Source organism: Yarrowia lipolytica, chromosome 1F (genome assembly GCF_001761485.1).
Source record: "Yarrowia lipolytica chromosome 1F, complete sequence".
NCBI lineage: Eukaryota > Fungi > Ascomycota > Dipodascomycetes > Dipodascales > Yarrowia > Yarrowia lipolytica.
Window position 1 is genome coordinate 1984808 of NC_090775.1, and position 18123 is coordinate 2002930.

General features: G+C 45.6%; 4 protein-coding genes across 4 annotated transcripts; 2 read left to right on the forward strand and 2 right to left on the reverse strand.

Moving 5' to 3' along the window:
- Positions 1-106: 106 nt before the first annotated feature.
- Positions 107-502, reverse strand: YALI1_F19853g (uncharacterized protein; the record flags this gene model as incomplete). The annotated part of the gene is made up of 1 exon (XM_505434.3): positions 107-502. One exon carries the CDS (start codon positions 500-502, stop codon positions 107-109), a length of 396 nt encoding a protein of 131 aa, XP_505434.3.
- Positions 503-5104: 4602 nt separating this feature from the next.
- YALI1_F19899g (uncharacterized protein) lies at positions 5105-7477 on the forward strand (the record flags this gene model as incomplete). The annotated part of the gene is made up of 1 exon (XM_505435.3): positions 5105-7477. One exon carries the CDS (start codon positions 5105-5107, stop codon positions 7475-7477), a length of 2373 nt encoding a protein of 790 aa, XP_505435.3.
- A 767-nt stretch (positions 7478-8244) lies between these two features.
- YALI1_F19938g (uncharacterized protein) lies at positions 8245-9051 on the reverse strand (the record flags this gene model as incomplete). Its single annotated transcript, XM_505436.3, has 1 exon — positions 8245-9051. The coding sequence occupies one exon, from the start codon at positions 9049-9051 to the stop codon at positions 8245-8247; it is 807 nt and encodes a 268-aa protein (XP_505436.3).
- Positions 9052-16243: 7192 nt separating this feature from the next.
- YALI1_F20010g (uncharacterized protein) lies at positions 16244-16576 on the forward strand (the record flags this gene model as incomplete). The annotated part of the gene is made up of 1 exon (XM_068283399.1): positions 16244-16576. One exon carries the CDS (start codon positions 16244-16246, stop codon positions 16574-16576), a length of 333 nt encoding a protein of 110 aa, XP_068139500.1.
- Between the last annotated feature and the right edge of the window lie 1547 nt (positions 16577-18123).

Below are 18123 nucleotides of genomic sequence, written 5' to 3' on the forward strand. Positions count from 1 at the left end.
CCGAATAAAAAACGAATGTCACACGGTTGTGACGGCCAAGAGGCGGGATGAACTTGGGCATTAAGCCAGCATTGCGAATAAGTTCAAATAGCTGTGGCTGCCACCGCTATGAGAAGAAGACAGCCTTGGGGTCGGTGGGCCGACCATCGGCTCCAATGCCGTTATCTCGAAACCGCTCTTTTGTATATTTGGCTCGGGCCTCGTCAAAAGTCATGCCGGGGTTTCTCTTCATGATCTTCTGGATGGCCTTCTTGGACACCTGGTCCAAACCAGCTCTCGAATCTCCCGCAGAAATGTTTTCGTTGAGATCGAAATAGTCCGACGTGAGTCCCGACTCGAGATCATCTCTGAATGAGCTTCCTTCACTCCACCCCAGTCGTGTGTAAATCTCTGAGGGGTGCTGGACAATGGGAAGCCACATGCGTCGCGTGAGGTACAGACCAATAGAAGCACCTACCATGAGAAGGAGGAGAAATATCTCAAACCCCCATGGAATGTCCATATCCCAATTGCTGCCCGCTTCTGTGTTTGTGTCTGACATGGTGTAAATACCGCAGGTGAATTTTTGACGTGTTAGGAGTGTTGCAGAACGTATAAACGTATGGGTAGACGATAATCAGCCACTTGAAGTGCCCCTTTTCGCGTCCAAAAGCACCACAGCGAAGGGAGTTCGCGTTATTGAAATGGTGTATGAGTGTGCGTGTGCAACCCTGAATACAAAAACATACTTTTGACCTGCAGCAGATAAGTCTAATTATGGCAATATAACCCCAACCCTAATCACCCTGAATTGGCCACCGCCACCAGAACAGTACATACTACAGCAGGGGGCGAACAAGCGACCATTACCCGTAGCTACAAGGGCCGGTGGCCTGCTCTGCTCGTACTCGCCATATTATGTATCATATCATAGGGTTCTAAAGCTGACTAATACTGGAGATAAATGGTTTCTATTTTCGATGGTTTTGATTGGCTACTGGCACTACTGTGGGCAAACATCTGAGCTACAAGTCCATACAATACGGCTGTCGGTATAAGTTGTCGCATGAGATGATATGAAATTCACGTCGATATTTAGTTACGGTTAACCCCTGGACTTGGGTAGATGATCTATTAGGGAGGCGACAGCCTTGTATTCACCAAACTCGCGCAAAGTCTGAATTTATTTGACTGAACTAACTGAATAAGTAATGATAGGCGTTATTGTCATTATTACTAGGCCAGAAGAGTTCCCTAGACAGATTTCCAAGTGGCTGTTTAACTAGAGTCACTCAGTCAAAGTGAAAAAAAACAAACCCAACTCATTCCAGCAGTACAGAGCTATCAACAAGCGCTGTGAACACCATAATAATATTTGGACGCCATTGATAATGTCGTAGAAAACGACGGATTTTTTGTTTCATACCTCTATCACGTGTCTTTCTATCCATCGTTTATCTTCTCTACCTTCTTTTCTCGCTCAACTTGGAAAGGCTGTGATAAAGAGACAAGCGATAGTGATAACGATGTTTGAAACTATAGGGACACAGAAATAGATGTCTTGTTAAAAACTATTTTTACGTACTGCTGGGCCTAGTACCTTCACGTTAACACACGATCCTCTTCATCCCTTCACTGCAGACACTTCTGACTCTGTGTAGCGACAGCAAAGGACAATCCGTAAAACGTTCCAACAATAAAAACATCTGGAACGGTAGAGCACGATTCCAGATGTTTCAAGCTCACATATCTACACTTCTTCTGGCCTCTTGGTGGTGTCATTGTGAAGCAACAAGAAGGGGAGACATATGGGTCGTGTAAACAGCCTCCCAGTAGGATGTCCAAAGTCACAGCAATCAACCCCAAAACTCGCCAGAGATTTTTCCAGGTGTATTAATTCCACATCACACTACTTTCCAGGCTTGAAGGTCCGGTAAAAGGATCATAAAGTCTACCGTATCTGACATCGGCATATATTTTAGTTAATGTATCAACGAGTCTCTTCGCCAGGTTCATGAGGATGTTGAAGAAAATAGGTCCATGGCACTCCTAGGATATAGTGAAAGATTCATAAGTTGACTGAAGATATCACAGGTAAAGTACCACTTACTTAAAATATCTGACTCTCAGGTATTCTATATAATTCTCTTCACGCTCTACAACTAGGACGAACGACTTCTACCATAAACCATCTACAAGTAGTAAACATGCAACACAACTTCAATTTGTATTATGAATGGGACTCAATGGTCCGAATGTACTATCCCCGGAGGTTCAGCTTATTGCTTACATCATCTTTTCTGTAAACTAAAGAGTTCAGCTGCGACTACGTCCTCCTCAAAAGGTTCAACTACATCATTTCTGTTCAGCTCTGACTCTCGTTGGTATAGCAACTGGCTAGTAACATGGCTCTGGCTCGATGCGGTTCGGACTGGCTCTTTGCTCTGACGGGTTGGCATCTTGAGGACAAACGCTTTGCTCAATGGTGGCCTTTGCAGACACTGGTGCTCAGTCGGAACAGGCTGAAAGTATGTCAGCTGTTCTTTTAACTGTGATTCTAAGTGTGTTGATGTGTTGATCCAGATGGAGAAGACATATGACTGTTCAGACAACAGTCCAGCTCCTCCAAAACATCCAGGAGTTGTTATTCATGCAGGGAGTCGCACTCTTGGGTGCTACAGTACCTAAACTGTCGGAGATCCCATGGACAATGTTTCGTGTCCGTATTAGCTTCATTTGTCTGTACTACAAGTAGTACCTCGATGAGAGGCGTGAGTTTGTATTGGTTCTACGTATACCAATGTCCTGTAAAACCCGAGTATATTAGACTTGTAGTCACGCTCGTTGAAAAGGAGTCCCAGGTATCGCCAATGTACATTCTACTGTAACGTTTCTCGATAGTTACCAGCAAAAGGAAAATGAGACCAGTAAAAAAAGGATTGTGTTCATAGTTCCTATTATTTGGCATTAAATCACAGTTGATTATGCTACAGTAGGACAATGAACAATAATTCCCCACATGGCACTCGGTCCACCAGTCGTAAAAGGAAACAACATCCTACAGCATGTACAGAATGTACTCCACTCTTATTCTGACGACATCCTCTCTCCCATGAGCCTCTCAACGAGAGGAATTGTTTTAGTGGCTCCATGGGAAGCCACCTACTCATTCTCTATATGAAAATGTCATTCTCGCAGCTTCGAAGTTTGGCCAGTGCAAGCCTCGGGAAAATCTCGAAAATCCATTGTCGAGACTTCCAGAATGATTATGGTAGAGCTGCCAGAAGCATTAGAGCCACCAGGGTGTTGGCAATGGACTCAAATACTACCAATACCGTGTGCCCCTAAGACCCAAACCACATTTTGACAACTTCCATGTACAAGTAAGTATGAGCTCCGGGGCCCTTGAGGCCGATAGCCATGAACAGTTGATTGGACTTGAAGTTTTAGCGTGGTAAATGAGGATTATTACAGAAAATCGAATTGTATTTGCCACTTAGTTCCTATACTCCAAATAGATTGACGCGATAGGAGCTGACACCCATGAAATCGGTGATTGGGGAATTTAGAGTTTTCCATAGCGACATATTCAATGCAGGTGGATCTAATCATTCTATCTATTATTGGAACTAAAATGAGAAAGTTGTTTAAATGTTCTGCATGAGAGTAAAAGAGGAATAAAAGATATGATATTGTTGAGCAGACTCCAAAGTGTCTTCCCTCGGTAGTAGTTTATCAATCTAGAATGTTTTGAGACGTTATTTCTCATTATCATGGTGTGTGTAAGTGATGGACCCTGTACATCCCAAAAAGTTACATCAAAGAATAGTAGATCTACTTGTAGGTAATTTCTTACATTGATTGCAAGTAAGTTATCTATCTGGCTTAGCATTCAGTGAACGGTAAACGTAGACAGACACTCAGAAGTGACCGTCAGTTCGATACAGTATAGGAACAGGAGAGTGGTGAAATTCTGTACTACGACAAGTCATTATCGTTCGTTTACGATTATCTAGTCTGCATCGATCTCCTGTACGATTGTATTGGCCAGATATGTTAATGAATTCAATAGATGGATCCATACATCTAAGTCACACTATCCAATATTGCTAAAATTGGATCGACATTTGATTTTTTGTAGATTCCAAAAAGAGAGAGGTGCAAATACGATGTAATGATCTCAAGAGCGTCAAAGGGTCTTTTAACTACTTGTACAGTATTACTTACAAAAATATGCAGGAAAGCTATGAATTTTATTAACATATATAAAGTCTTAAATAAATAATAGAGAATGACGGTAAAAGTAAAGCTAAGGCCTTCAAAGGGCTAACAGCTGACTTATTAGGTATAGAAATATTCTCCTCCATTAGACACAATAAGTAGTTCAGATAATGGAAAAAAACAAGAAATGTGATCGTTGCAATCAGGGCAAAAGAGTTCACAGATATGACAACTTCTCCAGTTGTGCTCATAAACAGACAATTCGAGACCTTTTCGGTCTCAGAATGGCTGACTACAGACTACAGTAGAGAATTAGTGCTATTAGATAGGTAATTTATGACTGAATCGGACTTTTCAAGCGTTCCATAAAGGTTCAAGAAGCTGAACACGTCCACCCTTGGGTCAGATTTGATGAGCTACTACGCGAGCCTTCGCTTCGTTTCGTTAGGACAATGAAGTAGCTATGGAATAAAGTGATAGCCACAAAAGGGAGATCATATACAATTGACCTCATCATACTGAATGTATCATCATTATTTTCTCTTATTGGTTTCTGTCGTTGCAAAACACAACACTGCTGTACTTGCTCGTAGGGGTGTTGCATTGGTAAGCCCAATATGGCATTGCTATAAGAAAGCCACACATGATGTACTACTTACGCGATGTCACAAGATACACGATCAATTTGAATAATTCACGTGATTGACTTCACACTCCCCCCACCAGATCACGTGCTCTCTCTTCCATTCTCTCTCACTGTCTGACACACCTCCATCGCCATTAACGTGATTAACGTTGATGTAATCTAAGTTCATGTCGCTTGGGCTTAATTATTATGCAGAACGTGTCATATTAACAAGAGCTTCACCACGACACACTCCGCTCGAGCATAGTACATCACAAAATGCACTTTTCCACCGTGATTGTCGCAGCGCTCACGCTACTGGTGGTCAATGCCGCCTCCAACGACACGCTGCTGTGGGGCCCGTACCGACCCAACCTGTATTTCGGTGTCAAGCCCAAGCTCCGAGAATCACTGCTCTCTGGTCTCATGTGGTTCAATGCAGACTCTTTTAACCACATCCACACCATTCGGCATGAGTGCGAGCAGGGCGACAACATGGCTTCATTCGGCTGGCACGAGTACGACTCTCGCCTGGGAGGCCGACAGTTGATTGAAGATGTTAACCATGATGTAGACATCACCACAGAGTTTGTCACCTCTGAGGATGGAGAGTCCTGGGGTGTTCGAGTGAGCGGCAAGCGACGACAGAAGAAGGATGGAATCACTTCCCTGGTGTTCTACTCTGGTCTTGAGGGCAAGGGCGACCTGAATGGTCCTACTCCTTCTGCCAAGGGATACAAGGATATTGTGGAGCTTGAAGGTAACTCCCCTGATCTGGGCCAATTCACCGTCACCATCACTGAGAAGGGAAAGAAGAACGTCCATCCTGATGAGGACCACCCCATTGCCGAGAAGATGATCATGGATAACCTTCAGCATGCTTCTCTCAAGGTCCCCACTGGCAATGTTTGGAAGGCCAAGGGAGTCTTTTTGACCCTTCTGCAGGAGCGAATTGCCAGACTGTCCGAGAAGTACCCCGAGACCGATCAGGTTCCCGCCGCCTGGGTTCTGCAGGTTGAGGACCAGGGCATGAAGGGCAACCTGCACTTCGTCCAGTTGACCTTTGAGGGAGATTTTGAGTTCGATGTTCTCTACAACACCAAGGGAGCCATGCTTCAATTGAACTCCGAAAACCTCAGTGAAGAGATTTCCCGAAACTCTGAGATTTTCAACACTAAGTTCGACTCCATTTTCCCCGTTAACGCTCCTTTCGACACCCCCAAGCATGCTATCTTCGCCAAGAACATGTTTTCTAACCTCCTTGGAGGAGTCGGCCACTTTTCTGGCTCTTCTCTGGTTAACCGAAAGGCTTCTGAGGAGTACGACGAGGACGAGGAACGGTTCTGGGAGGGAGCTACCCACTCTTCTTCTGCTGTTGGTGAAGAGGAAGGCCCCTTCGAGCTCCTGACTACAGTCCCGTCTCGACCTTTCTTCCCTCGAGGATTCTACTGGGACGAGGGCTTCCATCTCATTCCAGTTCTCGAATACGACTCCGATGTCGCTCTTAACATCTTGGACTCTTGGATGAACCTCATGGATGAAGATGGCTGGATCGCCCGAGAGCAAATTCTCGGCCCTGAGGCTCGATCCAAGGTGCCTGCCGAGTTTCAGGTTCAGTTCCCCCATTACGCCAACCCTCCTACTCTGCTGCTGCTGATTTCCCGAGCCATTGAGAAGTTCGAGAGCCACCAGCGAGGTGAGACTGCCCGACAGGTGCGAGATCAGTACGCCACCGAATACTCTCTCGGTGACTCTCTCATTTCTTCCCCCGAGAAGTTTGCTGCTTTCCTTGAGAAGCTCTACCCCAAGCTACAACTGCACTTTGACTGGTTCCGCACCACCCAGAAGGGAGAGGTCAAGGAGTGGGACCGAGAGGCCTTTTCCAAGCGAGAGGGATACCGATGGAGAGGTCGAACTAAGACCCACTGTCTGACTTCGGGCCTAGATGACTACCCTCGAGCTGAGACTCCCCATGCTGGTGAGCTCCACGTCGACCTTCTCTCTTGGATCGGTCTTATGGCCCGATCTCTCAAGGATGTCGCCCAATTCCTGGATAAGCCTGCTGATGTGAAGAAGTACGCCAAAATTGAGAATGCCATTGTCCAAAACCTTGACGACCTTCACTGGAGTGAAGATGAGCAGGCCTACTGTGACGCCACCATTGACGACTACGAGGAGAACGCCCACGTGTGCCACAAGGGCTACGTTTCTCTGTCTCCCTTCTTCCTCAAGCATATTAACCCCAAGTCCGAGAAGCTCCCTGCTGTTCTTGATCTGATCTCGGATCCCAACGAGCTTTGGAGTGACTACGGACTGCGATCCTTGTCCAAATCCTCTCCCTTGTTCGGTACCAATGAGAACTACTGGCGAGGGCCCATCTGGATGAACATCAACTATCTTGTTCTTGATGCACTGAAGCACTACGGAGAGAACCCTGAGGTTGATCCTAAGGTGCGAAAGCAGGCTGCCGACATCTACTACAAACTGCGACAGAACACCGTTAAGAACGTCCACAAGCAGTGGAAGAAGACTGGCTACGGCTGGGAGCAGTACAACGAGGAGACCGGTGCTGCCCAGGGAGTGAAGCATTTTACTGGATGGACTTCTCTGGTTGTCAGCATTATGGGTATGCCCGAGAAGTTGGATGTCTGACTAAATAGCACATTGAACGAGGAGTTGTGAAGAGCAGATGAATAAATATATATATAGAATACATGATACATTAAATGAATGGGATATCCCGAGATCTTGTAGACAGTGTATCTTTTGCTGTTGCTGTGAGAGGTAGCTACTGTGGCCCTGAACAGGGAGATCTCACAATACGAGAGGAAATAGCAACACCGGTGTTATTTTGGTGCCGATGTAAGCCTTTGTCACATACAAACTTGGTGTCAAATCAGGTGGTGCGCTAGTGCAGATATACGAGGCTCGACGAGAATTCTTTCACATCACCGGTACTTTGCTCTTTTCAAGTCACCAAAGCTCATCGACGCAATACTACCAATACCAACACCCAGACTCGATCATACAGTTGCACAAGGACAAACATAGCTATTCAACAACTGTTTACAAACCAGCAGCAACATCTATCTGGAACAATTGAGCAACCTGGATAACAAACAACACATCATAACAGTTCTCATACTCGACAACAGTTTGTGCAACAGGTTCGACAACACAACCACAAGACGATCCACTCCAAGGCTAACACTGGTTTAATCATTTGTGGGTGTATAACACAGACGTAGACACAGACGCAGACACAGACACAGTTTCTTCTTTTTTTTCTTTCTCACAGTTTGTTTACTCCACTTGGGGTCTGATTAATAATATATTACAAGATGTCTTTTACTGTCTGTGTATGAATAAGCGACACAGATATATAAAAATACACACTCGATTGGCTTCTGGATCGTCGTTTAATCCAGGATGGCCGAAACGTGATGTTGTGTGCTTCCGTTGTAGGCAGCAAACTGGGCAAAGATGATGAGATCTTCGACGATTGTTCCAAGGGAACCAATGAGCCAGGGCATGTACTTGACAACGTAGTCCCACTCGGTAGAGAAGAGTAGGATGTAGCCGGCATAGGTGAGGTTACCAAGGAGCGAGAAGATGAAGAACAGCAGAGAGAGACCCTCGACGGACTTTCGTCGGGTGTTTCGGATGATCTGGGGGATTCGGGCCAGCAGATAGAGAGCGGCAGACAGGTATCCTAGAATCTCGGCACCAACGGGCATAGGGGGGTCTTCGGCAGGGGGCTCTCCGCTGTCGTTGGAGAGGAAGTAGCCGACAGTTCCGGCAGCAAAGACCAGAACCACGGGGACACCGTATCGGACCCATCGGCTCTCGGTGGAGGTGTTCTCGACGATGGGTTGCAGAACGGCATCGCTACCCCGTCGGTTAAGCAGAGGCTCGGTCTCGTTCTCGTTCTCCGCTGGTGGTGGGGGCTTGTAGTAGGTGTAATAGACGTAGGAGGCAATGATCAAGCCGTCGGCGAAGCAGAACCATACCGCCAGGAAGACCACATTGGATCGCAAACCCGCCCACAGGGCTCCTGCGAGGTTGGTGATATCTCCCACCAGCCAGACAAGAATAAATCCAATCGCAATGCCTTCAGCGGACTGCAGGCGCCATTGCTCGATGAGTTGGGGCAGAAGGACAACGATCCAGCATGCCAGCGACGTGGAGCCGCAGATTCCGGCCAGTTGTGTTCGTAGAGTCGACATATCGTCCTGTTGGAGCGGTGGTGAAGTCAACTGCGAGACGAGCAACACCAAAAGATAACCTTATAACCCAAGTATGAAAACGGGAGATGATGCCGGTTGGAGTCACTACGCAGGGATACGGTGATTACACCAGGTATGTAAGGGGGGTAGTTCAAGTAGAGACCAAAAACCAAACTTCACTGGGTGAACCGCGATCCTCTTTAGCCACCAAACTGCATTCCAAATCTCGATAAGAGGGTACACTTTTGTTGTATGCTCAATCTACAAAACCTTACAGTTTGTGAAAATGTTTTCAATAGCATACAGAGTTCGACAGATGACCAGAAGAACGGTTTTGCGAGAATGTAATGGATCGTTGAAGCGTGGTTTTGCCACGTGACTTAGTTCCACCATTTCCGAAAAACATATATAATCACCGTACGTGATTGTTCAGTTTATATCCGCCCATGTACACAGGTACTTGTACGTTTTTCTCCTTCACCGCATCTCCCCTTGTGTCCTTGTGTGGTGATTTGACTCCTGTCGCCGCGGTAGTATAAAAAACCGGAAGACTCTCAACTCCCTATATTGTGGAGCTATAGTAAGCATAAAACGCTCTCAGATAGCCGAAAAAGCATGTCTCAGACTGTATATAGACTTATGGCCTCTCAGAATCGAAATATATCTCGGGTCAGGCTTTGTGAGGAGGGGGGGACACCTCGGGTAATACAAATTCAAATCCACACAAAGTTCCGGGGTGACAGTTACATACCTACATTGGAAGGGTATATATGAGATGGAGGGGCAATTTTCGAGTGTCAGGTGGTAAATTGTCGACTTATTTGTGTCCAAAAGCTCCTCAAAAGGCACTATCCGACCAAACACCGCGTTCTGAGGCAATTTGGCCGTGAGTCGTTATCTGAAAAGAAGGTTGATGGGGATGACCGACCTTACCTTGTTGGGAGCGCAAAAAATAAATAAAAATAAATAATTTTTTAATGAGAGAGGAAAAGGGGAAGGTTTTTTTCATCGGTGATTTCAGTATCGGAAGGATTATATTTATGTGGTTGTATTTTCTGACTCTCATCAGCTCTGTGTCTGTGCCTGTGCCTGTGCCTGTGTTTTTCGCGGTCCATTACTGCGGTTTAGAATCCACGTGACCACAACCTTGAACCAGCAAGCGATGCACTTAGATACACCTAAATTAATTGGACATGCACACCTCATCATGGACACCGACACCGGGTGCATATTTGAAGTAATGAAATGAAAAGTCTCTATAAAGTCGAATAAATTACAAACAATTGGGAAGGAGCGATAAATGGCATTTGGATCGGTGAAAAACCGTAGACGCACTTCTGTACGGCGGTTAATGACTTCAATTGTTGGGTTACGGCTCAAGCGCAGCCTGATGGACTTGTCCTTGTACTTTCTAACAGAGACAGGGGGACATGAGAGCGAAGAAGAGCTAGGAGAAGTTGATGGGCTAGACTATAAGCACACAAGCTCAGCTGGAGATAATATCATATATACGAACAGGTGCTTGTACTTGTACTGGTACAAGTATGTAGTGAGTGCAACACATGAAGCTGGTGAGTCCTAGAAAGTGCTGGAGAGTGGATATGATGAGCAACAATGACAGTTCAGAAACATAGCGACTTATATTTCGTGTTGTTTACTTGGCAGTATCTTGGCAGGAGACGGGAAGTTCAAGACGACTCGACCTTTACTCCCCAAATGTAACTTGTACCGATGGATAACAAAGGAGGCGCTTGACTAATATGATGGCTTCTATTGTCACATGAGTAGCGGGGAATCTCAAAGCGACTTTTATTCCTTTTCTATGAGTATAATCTCTTGAGGTTCGACTTTATGAGTTTGCGATCAGTGATGTACTCTTTCCAGCAGAAGTCGGAGCTGAGATTTGTGACCGATGTGGAAGGTGAGAGAGATCGAGATCAAGATCGCGATCAAAGTCAACAACCAAGCAGATTGTGAATCCTGTCTCATTCTTGCAAATTCCCTTTTACAATATTAAATGTGTTTGTTGTATGTATATAGCGTACAGCTATGGCTCTAACATGTTGTCTCAAGCATGAGCAAAGACAAGAGGGGACGAGCAGAGATGATAAAATTATAGATGTGCTAATAATTTCCGCTTGAAGAGAATACTCCCGCTCCCAAACAAGAATCCCCGGTCGGTCAGAACTATAGCGGTATCGATGTAACATGGCTTCCGGAAAGCCTGTCATAGCTCATATATATTGTTAGCAGGACTGGAAGTGGCGCATAAAAAGGTATCAGCTGGTAGTTTAGTCTACTCTGTGCGTATGGAATACTGTGCGTATGGAATACTATGCTCTGCACATCTTCCAAGAGCTCTGTGTGCTAATGATTGTATCTCAATCGGGTATTGCCGAGGATTGCGCTGTATTTGGAATAGACCCATACGGGAAATCAACATTAATAACTCCTCCTTCTCTTAGTATCACACACAAACACACACATTCCTCTAGAAGATCTGTTATATCATCTAACCACTGCTTAACCCCGGTCTTTTGTTCGGTGTTACTGGAAGGGAACTCATGTGGGGAAGGGGCCAATCTATTATTTAGGAGACAATAAAATGTGGAGAGACTTGCCTTCCTTTTATTCCCGGTACTAATTCAAGTAGACTGCAATAAATCCTTTTGTTTGTGTGGATTTATTTATATATTTATGGATAATTTTTTTTTACTGGGTCAATTTAGCATTTCCAAAGTAGGTATTTGAGAGACCCTTATACAAATGCTTGTAAAAGTGCAACGAGAGTTGTGTTTGTCGAAGATGGGGATCATAGGCACTAATTTGGCGCCCAATATTACAAAGGTCTCTGTACTTGTGTAACGAACACCCGACCCAAGTTGAGAAACCCGAAAGCAGTTTCTTCTGCATCTGTTTTTATCTCAACTGTTCACAGGAGCTATTGAATATCCTCTGAAAGTCCTCAGAAGCATTTGCGAAGCTGAACAGTGATCATGAAGTCTACATATCAAATATTTTTCTTGAAGAAGAGAGGATCCCAGGGACACAGTCATGGTGCTGGAGTCACTTTACTGCTGTTAGCTTTAAAGATGTTCTTTTATGACGAAGCCGGAGCAGCCAAAATCTGCCAATACAAGTTCTGGTATAGTACATACGTAGTTGCATTTATGTTCATGTCAGTTGACAGTGACAGACTTGAACTGTGCTCGTCTCGGACTTAACAAGTACAATTATGTTGTACTGACCAACCATATAATCCGGAACCGAAGGATATCCACAGCGGCTGTTTCATCTCTTCATATAGCAACGGTATCGAGTTTGTATCTAACGGATGGATAACCGTTGTTTTGTTTTTCTGCACATCTGATTCAATTGGAGTCAGATACTGTGCCAGTGGTGAATTATTTGCTTTGCCTGTTCTATTATTGGCACGGTTGTGAAACCTGAAACACCGCATAAACATAGTAGCAGTTATTCGTTTGAAAATCATAATAAATAGGAAGTGTCGATAGTCAATAAGCAGTGATAACGCGACATCGGAGGACTATGTTATTGGTGTTGTAGGGAACATGATCCTCGTAAAAGACTTCTTATTGCTGGCACGAAGTTTAGTTCGGGAAGTTGAGAAGGTCTCCAACAATCGCATACTGTAGTCCTGGCTAGATCAAACCCGCATTCTTCTATTGTTTTTCTTCCATTTTTTCTTCCATTAAGTGCCTGTTTTGGAAGAAAAAGAAAAGTAAGGGTACTCGGAGACAGCCAAGCAAAAGCAACGACTATGAGAGATTCAACATGCGCCTCCATGTACAACACGCATAGTGCATGATACACTACAGGGAAACGGCAAAAAGCTATAACTTTCAGATTATGGCGATTTGCAAAAGCAACCACCGTCCCAATTGGTCAAGCACCGTCCATTTTGAGCCATAATTGACATGGCTGCTTGAGATCCGATGCAAATTTCCCCTGGCTGGCTATTTCTCATTGAATACAAGCACATATCACTTGGATGCACAGTAGAACATGCTCTAATGAGACAGTCTCACCCATACGACTCTGGTCTTGGTCCGGTAATTAGATGTAACCCTGCGGCTATTACTTGTCCTGTACAAGTGTGTACGTACAGTTACAAATGTGCATGGCATCAATGACAGAGAGTGACAGAGACGAGAGAAGAAAAAAGGAATTACTGGATGAGACAAATGTTGATATAGGGACCGATCATGAGACAATTTATTGTCAGGTCTAAGAATAGATTCTACCAGGATATACAATTGCGACTGGTAAGAGATTTCGAGAGTGAACCAATGGACGGCAGGCCAATTTCCCAGCTGCCTTGGTATCCATCGAAAGCGCTCTTCCGCATCCACCGTAGCTGTTCCCGTGCAGTAGTGCCGTTATGTGTTCGTCAGCACACTTGTTATGAATACTCTACGTACAGTAGCACATGGGATTTGATTCTAGTTTAGCCCCAGATGTAGGGAGGAGCTGTAGCAACCTCGTAAAAACATAATAATTGCCGCGACGACTAGCTCTACCAATGTGAAACTAATGGCAGGAACAACTGCCCATCTTTCAAAGGTCCATGCCGGATCGCAGACGAGACGCGTCTGATATCTTCATCATATGTAACACCCGCCGAGAAAGTTTCGCAGCAGGATGTATAGTCGTTTGAGACGGGCATTTGGACTTGGTTGGTTTTGGATTCTCTTTCTTGGCCCGTATCCCGGCTGCTGCTTACCCGCAAACGGCTCGGGAGAGCTATGCAACTAAAAAAACCCACTATCTATGCAGGCACTTATTCCCTTGCGTCCGCAAAGGTCGAAGGCGGACTGAATTTTGGGCCTATAGGTTCTTTGTTTCTGGCGGAAACGGTATCCGAAAAGTCCGATCCTGGAGCCGATATATAGTGTCCCTCTATAGCCCTACAAGTGCAGTAGTATCGCCCCTCTCCCTCCAATCCATTGTTCTGCAATAACTTGAATATTTCTTCAGTTTCTCCCTCATTATTCTACCAGGTGCGAAATCAAACCAATCGATCGACATCAGGGAGGGCATTGGCAACGCCCAAAGACGACGATGTTAGACATTGCCGTACACTGTACCGTGGTTTAATTTAATACAGTTTGATTGGAGTTTACTTAGCTCTTACCAGTACTACTCAACCACCGGATAAGTAAACGCCACGGGAGTAAAACGGGCCACATCTCTTCCTAGCGCCGTTCAAGACGTCAGTGTCCATTGTCATTCTACTTGGCTGTTGTGCATCCACCTACCTTATTCGGATCGGTATGCACCTAGCTGAACTAGTGGGATGGATTCCAGAAGGACCCACTAATGACATGTGTGTGTAAAGTGGGCCTTTTCCAAATGACAGCTTCACAAAGACAGACGTCCGATTCCCCCGAGACCACTTAACAACAGAAAAGAAAGTCAGTGTCTTTGACAAGACCTCGGACAAGGCCTTGACAGGGACCTCGGCACCTGGATTATAGAGATGTCGGACACAAAGGTCCGAGAGATTGGCTTTTGAGGAATGGAGCTGTTGTTGCCAGTGCCGTACCATGGTCATGGGTGTCGATGGTACCAGGGACCAATCAAGTCCAAGTGCTGCTTCAATATCGCTATCGATGTACTTGTCCCGGTACGGTACTGTGCAATACAACAGTGTACATGGTGAGGTTGAACCGTCTTGTTCACATGTCCACTGTATGATATCCGTGACCAAACCAAAGAGACTTGTTCAATGATGGAGGAGCCTGTTGATATCGAATTCCTACACGGGCTATCAATTCCTACACGGGCTATCAATTCCTACACGGGCTATCAATTCCTACACGGGCTATCAATTCCTACACGGACTACTGTGCAGTGCAAGTAGTTAGCCCACATTTTGGGTCCCCATGCCACTACAGGTACATCGTCAAGCGTCCAATATGATTTTAGCAGGGGCTCAAATTAACCTTACCTCTCAGCCGAAAGAAATACGAAAGAATACGAACATTTGCTCACAGGCGATCCACTCCGACACCCGCAGTTGTCATCGGCAGTGGAGATTCCTTGTCTGGGGAGCGTTGTCAGGGGTGTTGGTCCGATTTATGCCTGCCTATTTGGGAGGAGTGGGGGAGGAGGAGAAGATACTTGAGGTGGGCAAACTCAAGCAGCTGCTTATTTGGCTTAAACATCGCTTCAGACTGTGATGATGCACCCCTGGTGCCCACTCAAACGAGTTGACGTGTGACATAATATCCGGTAGCTCGCTGCCTATGGGTATTTGTAGCTACTTGTAGTGGACGCTAGTGGCATGACTTGCAAGCGCTTATATTTGTTCCAGGGATATAATGAAAAGGCTGTAGAACGGACCGCAGGAAGTTTGGCCAGAGAAATGACGTACACTACTAAACTGTAGAGGACACAATCCAACCATCCAAGTGCTGGGTGAAACACACTAAAGACTCGACTGACACACAGCGGCGGAATCTCCACGTCATTCCGGAGACTCCTACCGCCCTGTACATATCAGTAGTCACTCGTTTTTCCTTTCTCTAACATCATCACCATGTCTTACAACGCACTGCCGTGTGACGTGACAGAATCCCGTCATGCAATCAAATGTCAGAGCTGCTACAAGTAGATGACTGTCACACCATGTACTGTGCTGCATTGAACCGACTGTCTGACTGACAGCTACGAAACAGCCGCAATGGCGAGTTATAAACTAAACCCCCATGGTCAACACACGATCAATAGATTGATCACTGCTGCATATATCAACAGGTGCAGATGAAACAAGTTAACCAGGGTTTAATTAGCAACAATACGAGCACGGTAGGAGTACTGTAGTACTTATATCGCTCAAAGACTGTCAGGGTGCTGCTACTGTGCTGTAGCATCATGAACCAACGCAAAGGGTAGGTGTAGCCGGATACTTGACATAATCTTACTGCTCATACGGTACGAGCAGTCTAAATATCTTTGTATCGTACAAGTAGCCTTTCCCCCCACCAAACGGATTTTTTGTGTCTTTTTTGTGTCTTTTTTGAATTTTTTGAATTTTTTTTTTATTCTCTTGTGTGTTTTTGGCAGCCTCGTGTCAGATGCAGCCCAGCCCATTATTGTGTGTGTTATTTCTCTTAATATTAATTTAGTTAAGGGATCCCCCCCCAAACCACACGTCTTTTTGTCACACATGTTTGGCTGGTCACGTGACATGATTAGCTATTTTTCCACGGAGAATCCACGGGAAGTTATTCTTGCATTTTTGGTCGCTACAGCGCTTTTTGAGCTTTTCCAATTGGATTTTCCGCCCTTGGAGGGGAGGGGGATTTATTACTGTAGCACACAGCACAGTAGTAGCTACAGTAGAGTTGTTTCCGTACTTTGTCAAACAAAGTTCGGCCCCACATCTTACGTCTACAGGGTCGTCTTATTTAGTCTTAAAGGCGATACAAGAAAAAGCCTGCAAAGTGCGGGATGCACCTTATTCCCGCATGTGAAGGTGGGAGGTGCGCTCACAGTTTGAGAGCTGGACCACCTCCGCGGGAGACAACAGGGGCGGGGGTGGGTTTATTTTAGCATTGTCCGGGATCGGAGAGCGTCTGTGTAGTTGCCCCAACGCAAGGCAAGAAGACGAAGTAGAACAAAACACGCCAATCGCCGCGCTTTTGACTCGTTGCTGTCTAACCTAACCGACAGATCTTCGATACGTTCGGCTGCGGCACAAAGACGAAGACGCCATTGTAGATCGCTCACACAAAGCGGCTATATGAAAGTCTCATGCACAAGCGACATAAACGCAAGTGGCCATGGCTAGCGAGTGGGAAAGTACAAAAACACAAAATGGCAGACGCAGAGGAACAAGCATAGTATACAGTTGGCGAACCTTCGGGGGGAAAAAAGAGCAACATTCCGACAAGAACAAGAAGAAAGGGTAGAAAGTGTAAAAAAGTGAAAAAGAGACGAGAAACGAGCCAAAAGGGCAAAAGGGCAGAAAGGACAGAAAGGACAGAAAGGGCAAAATCACAAATGGGCAGATGAGCAGATGGGCAAATGGGCAAAAAGGAATAAGGACAACGGGGCAACAGGGCAACAGGGCAACAGGGCAACAGGGCAACAGGGCAACAGGGCAAACTGGAAAGTTTTCATACAGCACCGTAATTTGTACAAGTATAAGAAAGTAGTTTGCAACTTGTAACTCTGTCTCTCTCCCATTCACACTGCTCCAGCTCGAAAACCAGGAAGCAAAAAAAAAAAAAAAAAAAAAAAAAAACAATAAAAAAACCAAAACTGTAATGAACCGTCTGTCAAAAAAATCCTTCTATGCTTTGCGGCGCGACCAGGTGCGTCGTAGCAGTAGGGCTCACTACGAGCCAAGAGAGTGGGAAGAGGGGTGAGGCAAAAAGAGAAGCCTACGTGAGTGACTTTTTGGCAAGCATTAGGAGACCCACAGGTTCCGGAGAGCTTAGTCATCGATAATGTTGATTCTCGCTACAAGACAGTGACGGTTTCACGGCTAGCGACAGATCGATTGACTGCTTGACTGCCTGACTGCCTGACTGCCTGACTGCCTGACCGCTTGACTGCTTGACCGCTTGACTGTTTGACTGCCTGACCGCCTGACTGCTTGGCTACTGGGTTAATTCTTGGCCACCTGCGTCTTGGCTTGTTGACACCCTGTCTGGCTGTCCAACCATGTTAGTGCCAAACCCTCTCTAGTGTCGTGTCTGTGGTGTCTAGGGCTGCCTCATGTGTAACCAGTGCTGTATATCTATGGGGAATGGGGAGCTTGTGACGATTATCTTGCCAATTTTTCCGAGATATGAGAGACAAGTGTGTCTTCGTTTCTGAAGTCGTGGTGTTGTTAGCTCCTCCCAGCGATCCTACACTGAGGAGGGCGGTGACAATTCCATGAATGGGGGCTTCTTAAACACAGGAGTGAAGAAGATGGCACGGCGACGATACCATCCACCTCCCTTCATGTCAACAGAGACGTAAACATCCCTCTGTGCATTGTCTCAGCACCAGCGACCGTCTAAAACTGGACTTGCTTTCTTATTCTTAGCAACAGTA